Raw genomic sequence first — 12,970 nt, forward strand, 5'->3', positions numbered from 1 at the left:
CTGCATATTTTTTGTTCCTGCATCATTGTTCTTTGGTCATTTCAGGCACTTCCCAGAGGCCAGCTGTCAATCAACAATAACCCTTTGTTTTCATCTGTGGTCATGAAAATGGAGCTTTTGCTTAATATTCCATTTTCCTGCTTTTTTCAAAACAAACTGCACATTTATTCTGTCAGATGTTTCACTTTCCTGACAAGACTTATGAGATTTATGTTTGTAACAGTTATACTGTTTTTCTTATCAGTGACACAGTTTGTTCATTTACTTACATGAAAATGTCACAGTTTCAGCACCTTGCAATTCAAGACACCAAAGAAGAAAAGGCAAGATGTTCATTTCCTCGAGCCCAAACTATCTAGGCGATGCTTTGAGTTTTGTCGTTTCACCAAACCAAACTTGGCACAAATAGTGTCACTCCTTAATTTTTAAAATGCATTTCCCATTAGGGTCTGTGCACCGCCACAAACAGTGCAGCCAAAGCTTCAGGCGAGATAAGCTGTCTGAAGTATTTTTCACACTGCTGACAGATTATCAAGCGCAGACAAATAGCATCAGCGCCTGAGATTAGTTATACTTCATGTCCAGAGCCATAACAAATAAAGTTCAAATGCAATCGATTGCATTTGACATCTGAGTAATATATCTTCCAGTGAAGCCTCAAAAGTCTCATTTTGGCAAAAATCTAAGCCCTGTTGTTCTCATTACACGCTATTTGTGCAAAGGCATGACAGGAGTCTTGAATGTGTCCTGCCAAGGCTGATTTCAGACTGCAGGAAGCATCATTTGTTCCCATTACATGATGAATATGAGAAAAGCCAAAAATCTATTAAGTTAATCTACTGTAAAGTTAATCTGTTGACATTAATATTCATTTCAGCTGTATTAATATTCATACCATTCTTCCGGCTATTAAAATTAAATTATGTAAAATAAATCACATTATGAAGATAATTACCGTACGTCTTGTATCAAAGGAAAAGGAGCAGTTGTACCTCTGATAAGAAAACTCGCTCCATGATGTAATTTGGCCTTGACATTAATGAATAACATTTCCTACTCCAAACTCCCAGTTTCCCCCTTAGATTGAATAAAAATTAATTACAAAACAACACTTTCTGAATGTCTACAGGTTGAACAAGCTGCTTACAAGCTATGGACAGTGTGCAGGAGGTAGTGATGGTAGCGATGGGGTTGGTTGCTACACACTCATAAACCCCAGCATCCCTCCGGGCGGACTTCATGATCATAAGAAGCTGCCTGCCGTCTGGGTGGGAGATCAGGTTGAGTCTGTCGTCCACCTCCAGTGGTTTACGATCTGGAAAACACACAAAACAAAAAGCTTCTAGATAAAACCACCTGAGATGTTTTTCACATGCAACGCCTGACTGCCTGGACAAGGTGCACAAGATGCTTTTGACAGAAGAGCCATGGGCTGCATTTCTCTGAGCAGTATACATGGGAATGAATTACAGTATAATATATTTAAATGTATTTCTTGTCTTTTCTTTATAGTCTCAACGAGTCATTAAATTTGTGGCCAGTAGGTTTTCAGAAATCTTCATCTTCACTGAAGCACTCGCAGCCATCTGTCAGAAAATTAAACATCACAGGACTCAAAACAAAAAATAGGCAGCGTAAGATTATCCTTTATGCTTTACCTGCAAAAATCCTTCCTCTTCATTACCCGAAACCATCTGTCTCATAAACACTTTCTCCCAAATCTCAGACTGCACCATTAATCGGTCTAAATCCACCATCCTCCCACTCTGCCCTGATAGCTCTGATGTCTCTACCCTCCTGGTTCAAATCCATAATCTCAAAGATTTACCAGTAAAACAAGACACAGAGAATCAAATTAGCCACTTTGCAAAAATCAAAAACCCAAGGAGGTCTGGAGGATAAGTTTATAAGCCACCGGCAGCGCTTTGTGTTGTCAGCAAAACTCTGTTGACATGAAAAATTACTGCACAGTTGGTGTCTCTGATCATCTTTTCTCTCTATGCCCTTATGAATACATAATCTGTAAGTCTGTTCTATATCAGATGTTAGTGTAATCGAGTTGGTTTTGACAATTAAATGCTATTAAATATATTATGCAAGTTTTCATTATTTACATATATATTATTTATTTCATTAAATTTATTTTAATTTATTTCATTAAATTAATAATAAAAAAAACTAGTTTGATGACGTCTAAATCTAGATCATGGGAGTTGAGGTATTAAGTTTTATTCATGTTATATTTAGTCATGTTTGCAAAAAATTCAAATTAAAATGGTTATGACAGACTTTATGACCCTGTTTGTCAAAATGAGACAACAACAATGTCCAATGCAAACTCTGCCAACAAACAATATTTTGGGAGAATGCTAAGTGAGATACCTTTCATCCATGTGATTTCTGGGTGTGGACTTCCGGCTGGGAGGCAGCTCAGAGTAACAGGTTCCCCCTCCAACAAGATGTGGTCCTTCAGCTTGATGTGGAAAACGGGGGCAAAATCAGAAGCAGAGCGGATAAACTGCTGGCTTTTGGACAAACCCTCCTCTTTAGGGACGGATGAAGGCAGATCAGATTGGGAGGGGGTTTTATCCCTCTTGCCTCTCGTCAGACCCCACCTGTCCCAGCGTGATCGCCTGTCGTTCTCTGAGGCTTTCTCGGACTGGATGCTAGAAGTGGACTCGATTGATTCCTTGGATGCTCCGGCGCCGACTTGTTTTGCTAGCTGATTCTCGGGGATGCCCATTTCTTTGAGTCCTCGCCCCTCAGACTGGGAATGACGATGGCGGGTAAACAGGGGTGTCCTCTTCCCCTCTGCGTCTTTTCTCTCCTCGGACTGACTACGGATTTTTGAGGTTATTCCTGCCACTTTGTTTTCAAACTTCTGTCTCGCTGCCAGGACGGGCGAATCCGTGACTTTCTTCAAATCCTTTTGCGCCAGCTCTTTCTGACTTCCCTCAGCATCTTTATCCTTCCTCTCCTCTGACTGGGTCCTTATCTTGGCAGAAATTCCTGCCACTTTGGACTCAAACTTGCGCCTCATAGCAGAAACCGATGACTCCTCAGCTTTTTTCTCTTCTAGCTGCCTCTGTGCACTGCTCAGCTCCTTTGTATCCAGAGACTTACTGCGCCCAATAGCCCATGAAACTCTCTTGCTCACAGCTGTTTCCTTTTCCTTTTCCTCTTTTGGTTTCTCACCCTTCTTATCTACGGATGTTGACCTCTTGGCCCGCAAGGAAAACCTCCCAATTAGACCAAGGCCTGTTTCCTTATCATCCTCTCTCAAATCTTGAACAGATTTTGATTTCTCCTGCAGTCCTTTAGATACCATTTCAAGTGGTGCCCCCCTCGGCCCCGGCCTGTAAACCTCCTCGCCACCTTCAACCCCCTTACGGTTTAGCACAGGCGATCTCTCCTCTGATTTGTTTCTGGTCAGTTTTCGGAGGCCACGAGTCAAAGAGGATTCCCGCTTCTTAAACCTGGCTTCAAAGACCTCCTCCGAGTCGATGTCTTTGATGTCTGTTCTGAGCAGAGGCTGGCGGGGGGTAACGGGACGATCAGGGTTTGAGGATGTGGAAACGGAGGCAGGAGACCGGTCAGCAGTTGCAACTTTGGCGAATACCGCTGCGTGTTCAGATGATGTTGAGGTATCTGTGGACTTTGAATCATTTGGCGTGGCTGTGGCAGCGAGATTTTTGGTTTGGGCCTTGTCAGATGTTGGAGAGGACGCCGAAACAGCTTGAATGACACTTGCATATGCAGATGATGGTCTACTATTTTGTGCCGTTTCCTCATCTCCCTTCATTTCCTTTTCATTAATATGCAGCTCCTGAATTTCTTTCCTCTCTTCTTCTTCATCATCCTCCTCTATTACAATTATAGGAGTGATAACAGAGGGTGATCTAGACTCAGATCCTTCTTTATTCACCTTTTCTAATTGTGTTTTGGTCCTTTTCTCTGTTACTTCATCCACATTCTTTTCCTCATGCTTGTTCACATTGTTTTGCTGTTGGTCCAAACTTTCTGGTGTTGGGAGTGTAAAGGAAGTCCTCTTTGTAGGCGAGGCAGGTGCAGACTCAAGTGATGTTTGTTCTGTAAGAGCGGACATCGACGTCGCCTCTTGGAGCTTCTTCCCTTCTATGCTCCCATTGCCCACCGATGGGATCTCCAAGGGGGCTCCGAACCTGCGGTGCAGGGGCATGGGCTCAGAATCGCCTTGAGAGAAGGAGGCGCTTTTACGAAAAACTTTGGTCTGTGGCATGTCCTCCCCAGTAGTCTCAGAAGATGCTGCTCTGATGAGCGTTGATGGCCCCGCTCTGGATCTCCTCAAATTCCGATCAAGAGACCCCACCCGTCTCTCATCTTCCATGCCGAGTGTTTCAAACAAGGGTCCTCGGAGGCCGCTCATCTTTTTGTCCATGCTTCCTCCCCTGAGCAACCGCTGTCTCATCAGTTCCAGTTTTAGGGCGTAATCCTCCTGGCTTAACTTCGCCGCCCCAGGGCTCGGGCTGCGATTGGGTAGCTCCATAGAAACAGCCTTTTTGAGGCTCTTGTTACTCGCTTCTGCATCACCGGTGGAGTTCTCCTCTTCTGGGTCAATGTGGAGAAGCAGTGCTGAATCAGCAGAACTGCCTCTCCTCATGGTCGCCCGCCTTGCTTTTGTCTGTGAATCGTCTGACTCCACACTCGATCCTTTTTTAAGGGGAGCTCGTTTCGTCTTCTCTATTTTTTCCTCATCTGGGGTTTCCTCTTCATCTTTCACCCTCTTTTTATTAGCCCCGCCTTCTGTACCTACTGTCTCCATATCCTCCTTTTTCCTCATCCCATCAGCAACACTGGGCCACACAGTGACATCTTCATCCCCTGGGATCTCATTAAGGGAGACCCTGGAACCAGAGAACACCATGGACATCGGCATGGGAATGAAGGGAAGCTCATCCACATCTGCATCTGAGTCAGAGGAAGAGGAGGGCGGCGGGGAGCCTTCCTTTAAATGCCGTGCCACAGCGATGGAGACGAGGCTGGATGAGTCGTTCAAAAGCTCTGGGATCGACCGCATCACCATCTTGGATTTGTAGCTGATGAGGGAACGCTGAAAAAGCCAATGGAGGACAACGTGAGAGAGTTTATTACTATGTTTGATTTCCCTACTTTATATGCAAAGTCTTCAGTCAATAATCCACTTTTAAGACTTAAACAGGCTAGTAAACAGTATGAACTAATCAAGATGAGGCTTAATTAAATTCTTCTTTTAAATAATTTCAAGTGAAAGTGGTTTCAGAGACTAAGTTAATCAGAGAGTACTTGTCTGTAAGGGTGAAACAGACCATGTAAACAGTGGCATCTATAATGGCAGCACCATATCTTAGAGGGTGACTTTGGTATTTTTTATAACCTGTTTGTCCCATGTTTTTGTGTCCAAGAGACTAAGTGGGGCAACAATTTTTGAAATTTGAAATTGAAATTGGGTCAATATTGAGGAAGAGTGCTGCAGCCAGTAGAAAGCGAAAGCATAATCTTTATAGGCAACTGCACACCTTCAAAATACATCCACCAAAAGTGCTTGTTTTTTTGCCACAGACAGGCTCTGATTGTGTCTGACAACATTATGGAAATGATCCCTACAGAGAAAGATATATTTTGTTTAACCAGAAACAGCTGTTTTATTTCAAACTTAACTGAAACAAAATAAAAATTCGAAAATGTCTTGATCCAGCACCACCAACTCATCACCAACTCTGCTTGTTTGGTTGAAATGAACCCTTAATTCACCAGGGCAGATCACTCAATCAGTTACTACACAAATAAATTTGAATTTCAAAGAAGACTGACGAATTGCACTAAGTGTAGCCACACATGCAGAGTAGCAAGAGAGGCTCGAGTGGAGTTGTCTTCATTTTGTGCGAAAGGCAAAAGCAATTTGGCTCTCTGACTAATTTTATTTCTTTATCTAAACAGCAAACTATTCAAACAGAGAGCGATTTATTATGGAAGTTATGCAATTACAGTTTTGAGCAGTTTCAAGCACTTTATCCAAAATCCAAGCACTTTTCAAATCTTGAATACATTACATTAAAATTCAAGTGTTTTCAAGGAGTCCTTCATGTGTAAGACCTTGATTCCACTGAGCGCGGCTCTATGATGCAGTTTCGATCTGTTCTCCAAATGTTTTCAGAAGCGTAGTGTTTTGCATGCCTGATTTTGTTGACATGCACAGATTTGGTTGATTTGGTAATTTTTCTTGATTTCTGTGATTCTGCTATGGGTAAGTAGGCTACTTTTTGCAACCTGGTACCTGCACAAGGTGTTTTATTTTGAAAATTGACCGGACCCTCTCTGCCGTTTCTGGCCTGACTTTCTCAGCTTGATCTGGATTTACTCTTTCGTTTCCACATGATAAATGCGTATCTTTCAAACTGTCATCACAGCGGCTCACCTGCCATCGCCTTCTGGACATAACTTGCTTCAGCATGGCTGTGCTGATGCTCTTGTTTGTTGGTGACTGCAAGACAAAAGAAGCGGAGTCACCATGAATCTTTGTGAACATATAAATACAAATCTTATGACACGTTTACAAGCTCGAGGCTGGGTGATATATTTTCGAAATAATAACTCACCTTGAACCAGGGATGGCGAAGGCACTCGATGGCACTGGGCCTCCTGGGAGAGGGAAAAACATGCATATGAGGAAAGAGTGTGCTACCGTTTAAACTGACAGTTGGTCAAAATGATATTTATATATATTTATGGTAAAAATAAGACAGGCATCAAGATGCTTACAGTCTGTCCACCACCAAAAGCTTGATGACAAATCCCTTTGCTTCTTTGCAGAGGTCAGAAAACATGCTCTCCTCAAACGCCACGTTGTAGTTGCGGATGTTTAAGGCCGTGGCTCTGTCATTCTCGCCAGCAAAGGGAGACACACCAGTCAGGCTAAAATAAAACAAAATAAAACATATATTTATTCTGATTAAGATATCAAAACTATAATAATCTATATTCTGTGACAAACACTCTGTATAACATACCAGAGGTACGTGATGACACCAACAGGCCTGTGGGAGAGCAGCACAGATGAATGACAAGTGGATATTTGAGAACAAAACGAAAGCACACAAGAGACGAGATTTTATTTTCTTGCCGATAACAAGGTAGCAGCCTGCAGCGTGTAATCACTTCTCCACGCCGGAGAACAGGTGGCTCACCATATGTCTGTTGCCGTGGAGACGGGAGTTTGGTTAACAATCTCCGGAGCGGCATACTCTGGCGTGCCGTATTTGCAGTAGTACTCCTCAGAAGTCTCCAGTTTGATGGCGTTACCGAAGTCACAAATGCGGATCTGGTCACTCCCGGGACTCGCCATCAAGATATTTTCAGGCTAGATGGGGTGTAAGAAAAACAACAGTTCAGGTACTTATAAAAGAAAACATCAATCTTGATCAAATCTATTGATTCACTTTAAATTTATTCATAAGTTTCACCTAATACCTCAGAGATTACAACAAATGGAACTCAGAACTAATTAATATTGCGCCTGTTGTCCAGACGACACCACTGGCATAAATTTAAATACATTTTAGGAAAATGTCTCAAGTATTATGACTGATATTATGGGGAAAGCCATCCCTCACTCACAGTGTGTGCTTTTACTTAAAGACACCGCTTCTTTTGAATTAAATACACATTATAGATGCCTCCTGTTAGCTGGTTAAGCTAGAGCTTTGCACCATTACATTATGCCAGGACACAAAATATTATTTGCTGGTCCAAGCTACGAGAGAAAATTTGTGTTTCATTACAAATATTTGGGATTAACTGTTTGTCTCAGCTGTGTATTCGCCTGCTGTTTAGAATGATACACATATATCTTATGTGCATGTGTTCTTTATGTGTATTATTGGTTGTTTCTGTGACTATTATCATGGATGATGGAGGAGATTTTTAAATCCTTTGCATCTGAATGCTGCTGGTTTATGTCCGTAAAAGTCAGGGAATTCCTGGGTAGCAGGGGGATGATATTGATGGATGGATAGGTTGTTATTTTATTTATTGACTGATCTGCTGATTGCTTGAACAGTCGGCTGTTTAGTCTATAGGATGCGAATGCTTGTGAAAAATGTTTAGCACAATTTCCCAGTGCTTTCGGATTGCTTCTGTAGTTCATGTGGCGTTCTGAAGCCCAATGACTCTTCATTTGTCATTAAAGACAAAGAGGGGCACCAAATCCTGAGCATTTAAGAAGCGTAAACCAGCAGATGCTTGACGTTTTGCTGGAAAAATGACTCGATCAGTTGTGGCTGTCTGGGTTAGAAGGGTGAAGTGCCTTGTACTGCATGGTGTCACTATGTATGCTACTAACCAGTCAAACAAATCTGATGCAGCACCAGACAGTTACCTTAATATCGAGGTGGGCAATGTTTTTGTCATGTAGATAACGAAGACCTTCCAAAACCTGCTGAACACTCCCGCGGATCTGTGGAGAAACACAAGGGAGTGAACTTAACAGTCATGTTACATAATGATAGCGCAGTGCAGTCAGCAGAAGCACACAAACCTCCAGCTCCTTGACTGTTGTTTTTTTGGCCATTCTTTCCAGCAGCTCCTCGTGACATCTTCATACAACAGTTGAGGAAGAAAAAGAGAGAGGAGCTGCGACTTGACTGCGCGGTCCAAGTGGTAGGTGCATGAGAAATGAATTATAAATGAGCAAAACTCCCACACATCCTGTCTCTTGCTAATTCAACTCATCGCCGATGAGTCAGAGAGAAAAAGCTGTGCTGTGCTTCATTCATGCCTCCAGGGGACTGCAGAAGACATTAGGATTAATGCTTTGAATCTTTAGTGTCCTTGAGATGCATTTAAGTGCACTTTTGTTCTGCAATGAGGCAGATAAAATTTGAAACAGCACTGCAGGAAAGGTACTGCCTTTTCGAATCAGAGATATGAACATGTTTGTAACGAGTCCTTCTGTCGTTCCAAGTCTGTGTCAAAGGATGAGAACAGGTTACTGCAAGGACTGAGGGTGTTCTAAAACCATGGCGGATGTAATAAAAGAGCCCTAAAGGTTCTTCAAGAGTAGGAACAGACAGTACTCTGATTTATCTTGTAGAGTCACCTAAAGTTTTAACCAAGGAATTACTCATAGTTCCTCTTTTCCTCCCATTTAATAATAAATTATTCTTTGTAAAAGGTAACACTCCTACTACGGGAACCCATTTCAAACAGTTAATATAAAAAATAACTCCATGATAGGTTAATAAAGTTAAAATTATAAGTTACAAAGTCATGAGTTTGAGATAAAAAGTTGATATTATGTTAAAAAAGTAGTAATAATGACTTAAAAAGTTGAAATTATGAGTTAGAAAGTCATAATTATGTGATAAAAATAAATAAAAAGTGATAAAAAGTTAAAATTCTGAGATAAAGTAAAAATTCTGAAAGAAAAACCCAAGATTAGGAGTTAGAAAGTCACTATTATGAGTTAAAAGGCCTTAATTCTAAGTTAGTGTCAAAATTATGAAATAAAAAGTCATGTTTATTAGTTAGAAAGTCTGTGTCAAATGATAATAACAGCTCACAAATAGAACCCATAATAAAGGAAACAGGAAAGGATACAGCTCTGTGATGATCACCACCACGTTCTTCTTCTCAAAGGCATCATGGAAGTAGAGGATCCTCTCGTTGTCCAGCTCAGACAGCAGGTCCATCTCTCTGAGAGCCAAGGCTTTCCTCTTTCCTCGCGCAGAAATGAACTTGGCGGCGAACTCGGCCTTTCCCTTTTTCTGAGTCACCCTCTTCACATAGGAGAAGGCCCCCCTGAAACAAACAGTGGCAACATTTTTGGGTTTAATAACTAATAAATAATTACAAGTCTTCCATTTCATACTAGATAAGAAAAATTGTCAAGGCTGCCTCTTTTTTTTTCATAATCATACCAGGCGGGGGGACCTCATTACATGGAACCAAACAAAATGTAAGTGTTGTTGGAGCGTGGAGATTCGTTCTTGACCTTTATGAACAGTATGTCTCTCAAAATAAATGTCAACTCACAAAACCCACAGCAAAACTGCAACTGGAGGCTCAGAAAAGCTAATAAATTGACCTCTGAGCTCAGATTATTTTATTAAAATCATATATTGCCATTTTTGGACAGTCTGCTGGCTTCCCTATTTTGCATCTGAGTGGTAAGGGCAATTGAGACGTGTTTTTGTCTTCTTGGGGACAAATCTGTTCTACCAGCCGGACACGTTGAAGTGTGGTTGTTATGACCTGTGTCTGGCTTTCTCTGTTACCTGCACACCAGCATAGTGAAAGTATATTTGGTACTGTGGTGCAGGATGTTTAAGAAAAAAAGGAAATAAATACATAAATAATTTATAATTTTCCCACTATTTTTGGCAAATATATTTTTTTAAGTTCTCTGTGTTGCACCTGTAGAGTAAAATAAGACTTAAAATAAGATTTTCAGGGTGAGTTATGTTTTTATGTCTTTAAATATAAACTAATTGTAAGTGAGTGACTATTTTTGTCACATTACTACTCCAACAAGAAGAAAACAGAGGCTGTATCTGGGAAGAATGTGCACCTGTCAACCAATCAGAATCAAGGAATGTCCGAGGAAGACCTTTTTCACAGAAGACGTTTTGATATGAAATAAATGTTACCTACGATACTAATTTGTATGATGTCTCACTGGAAAGGCGCTGACTGCTGCACTAAATCAAGACAACCACTGCAAACTCTGAAAACCACATCCTCTGGAGGGAAAACACTTGGTGCCACAAGGGCTGAAATACTAAAAAAAATGCCTGTGGCTAGTGTGTCAAAGGATTATCTTAGAGCCTTTTATTTACCAGACAGTATAGGTTACGACTAACTCAATATTGGCAGTCTGTCTCAGAGTCTTGCCTCCTTACCTCAGTAAAATACTTCTATATTTACAACTGTTTGATTGAATCACCAAGTAAGATCATAATTTAACAGAACCATTCATCCCGCTGACGTCTGACATCTTTTAAGGCTCAGTTTTTTTTTTTTTTCACACAGCAGGTTTTACGTATTATGTTTGTTTGTTTACAGACATAAATGACAAGGAGGCACGTTCACACAATACAAGTCAGAGGAGAGAGATGAATTGTTCTCCCACCGGTGTGGGCAGGAATTAATTATGCTCCGTCTCCGTGGACCAGGACCGTAATTAGTAACATCAGTAACACCTGTGTCCATCAATATGACTGCTGAGAAGAAGGTCTGTTGTTGTGTTGGAAGTTTACACTGAGGTGATGGAAAATAAAGAATTAAATTAAAATGAAAGGAATATTATTATGATAGTATATGAAATAATAGTTCATGGCACATTGTGGTAACCAAAGATTTACATATTTTAGGGCGACAAAGAGCTAAAGCTACAAGATTTAACCAGTGATTTTCCTGATAGTTTTGCCCTTTATCTGCAAAAAGTGGCACTTCTGCTATCGAAGCCCATTCATGCTAGTAAATAATAAGAATATCCCCATGTTAAGTCATAATTATGAGAGGAAGTCATAATTATGAAATAAAAAGTTAAAATGATAAGGTAAAAAGTTAAAATCATGAGAAAAATTGATATGATGAGCTACAAATTATTACTTTATAACTCATGTTAATGACTTTTTTTTATTTTACAGCAAACTCTAATATCTGATATCCACTTTCCATCTCATCCTTATGATTTACATGAGGATATTTTTTGTTTTATTGGCAGAAATGGGCTTCCACACTCCCACAGGAGAATGAGGAGACAAAGACATGGCATGACATTGTGTGATTAACTTTCATTCTCCCTGGGTGTTTTTCTGTGCGGTTTGGGCGAATAAATCTGAATTCCATTTGAGTTTTCTGCTCTGTTTAACAACCAAAAGGCATCCGCTGTTCGAGAGCAGATTTTCCCGTCTGCCTACCTTGCCGTTCCGATTGCTCTACAATTCACAGTAAATGTCTGTCTCCAAAGCGAATCATCTGTCGGCTAATGCATTCACTCCACTCAGGCCGGTGACTCATCTCTCATTTCTGCTGTCTGCTGTTGTTAAGCAGGTGCGACTCCCCGCCCTCCCACGGCCCCGACCCTCAGCGCTCGAACAGCCATTAACGCCAGTGCACTCGTGTGAAGGGATGCGAGACGGCGTGAGCGTGGGGGCCGGTGGTGCGCACTCACCTCCCTATCTCTTTGTGGGTATCATAGTAATCCGTCAAACGCCTCATCTTCCTCAGAATGGTTCCCTCGTCCTCCATTGGCTCTGCTGCTTCCTTTCGCTCTGCAGGGAGCACCAACATAGGCATTTTTATGTGTGTGTGTGTGTTTAGCTGTTCATGTGTGCCAGCACAGTGACAGATGGTTTCATATTGTAGTCTCAAAACACCTTGTGGTCCCGCCCATATGGTGTAGATTTAGAGGTGCAGTTTCAAAAAAACAACTAGCTTATACTGATAAGTACTGCATCAATAAATGGATAGAACCTAAACTAAAGGGAGGCATGCTGGTAAACCATTTTTATCACATTTTACTGATCTCAATACAAAACCGATTTATCAGGAAAAGATGCTGTGTAACAATGACAGTATATATTGTGTGACAAACATCTATTGTTTTATCATATAGTCTGTTGTTTCTTGCTTATTTTGTTGTGTCACAGAATACACTTTTTATGGCAGGGCTCTCAAACTACTTTTCCTGCCGGCCTGACAACCAATATATAATATAATCCAGCCTGCAAAATTATTTTTTTCTAATTGTCTCATACTAATTTAAAAGCTCCTCTTCATATACAACTGAAATTCTCCGCTTGCAGACAGACTCAACGATGCTCACTGACTCATTTTCATCAGGGGTAGCAAAGACCAATTTGAAGTGAAGTTGCTGAGGTTGTGTCCAAACATATAAAAGCCGCATTTTGTTGAGTATGGCAAAAGTATATTAGTTTGAGTTTCAAAAGCT

General features: G+C 41.0%; 1 protein-coding gene across 1 annotated transcript in view; it reads right to left on the reverse strand.

Moving 5' to 3' along the window:
• Positions 1-12,970, reverse strand: part of LOC146304587 (striated muscle preferentially expressed protein kinase-like) — a 71,017-nt gene that overhangs the window by 7,466 nt on the left and 50,581 nt on the right. Inside the window, exons 26-36 of the mRNA XM_084714155.1 lie at positions 12,191-12,290; positions 9,613-9,813; positions 8,552-8,609; positions 8,393-8,470; positions 7,203-7,375; positions 7,026-7,052; positions 6,778-6,930; positions 6,615-6,657; positions 6,434-6,499; positions 2,383-5,089; positions 1,148-1,315 (exon numbers count right to left, since the gene is read on the reverse strand). Of these exons, the coding sequence (XP_084570281.1) occupies positions 1,148-1,315; positions 2,383-5,089; positions 6,434-6,499; positions 6,615-6,657; positions 6,778-6,930; positions 7,026-7,052; positions 7,203-7,375; positions 8,393-8,470; positions 8,552-8,609; positions 9,613-9,813; positions 12,191-12,290 (3,774 nt within the window). The remainder of the gene's footprint in view (positions 1-1,147; positions 1,316-2,382; positions 5,090-6,433; positions 6,500-6,614; positions 6,658-6,777; positions 6,931-7,025; positions 7,053-7,202; positions 7,376-8,392; positions 8,471-8,551; positions 8,610-9,612; positions 9,814-12,190; positions 12,291-12,970) is intronic.

Source organism: Lutjanus erythropterus, chromosome 24, assembly GCF_056507025.1.
Source record: "Lutjanus erythropterus isolate fLutEry1 chromosome 24, fLutEry1.hap2, whole genome shotgun sequence".
In the NCBI taxonomy this organism is placed as follows: domain Eukaryota; kingdom Metazoa; phylum Chordata; class Actinopteri; order Lutjaniformes; family Lutjanidae; genus Lutjanus; species Lutjanus erythropterus.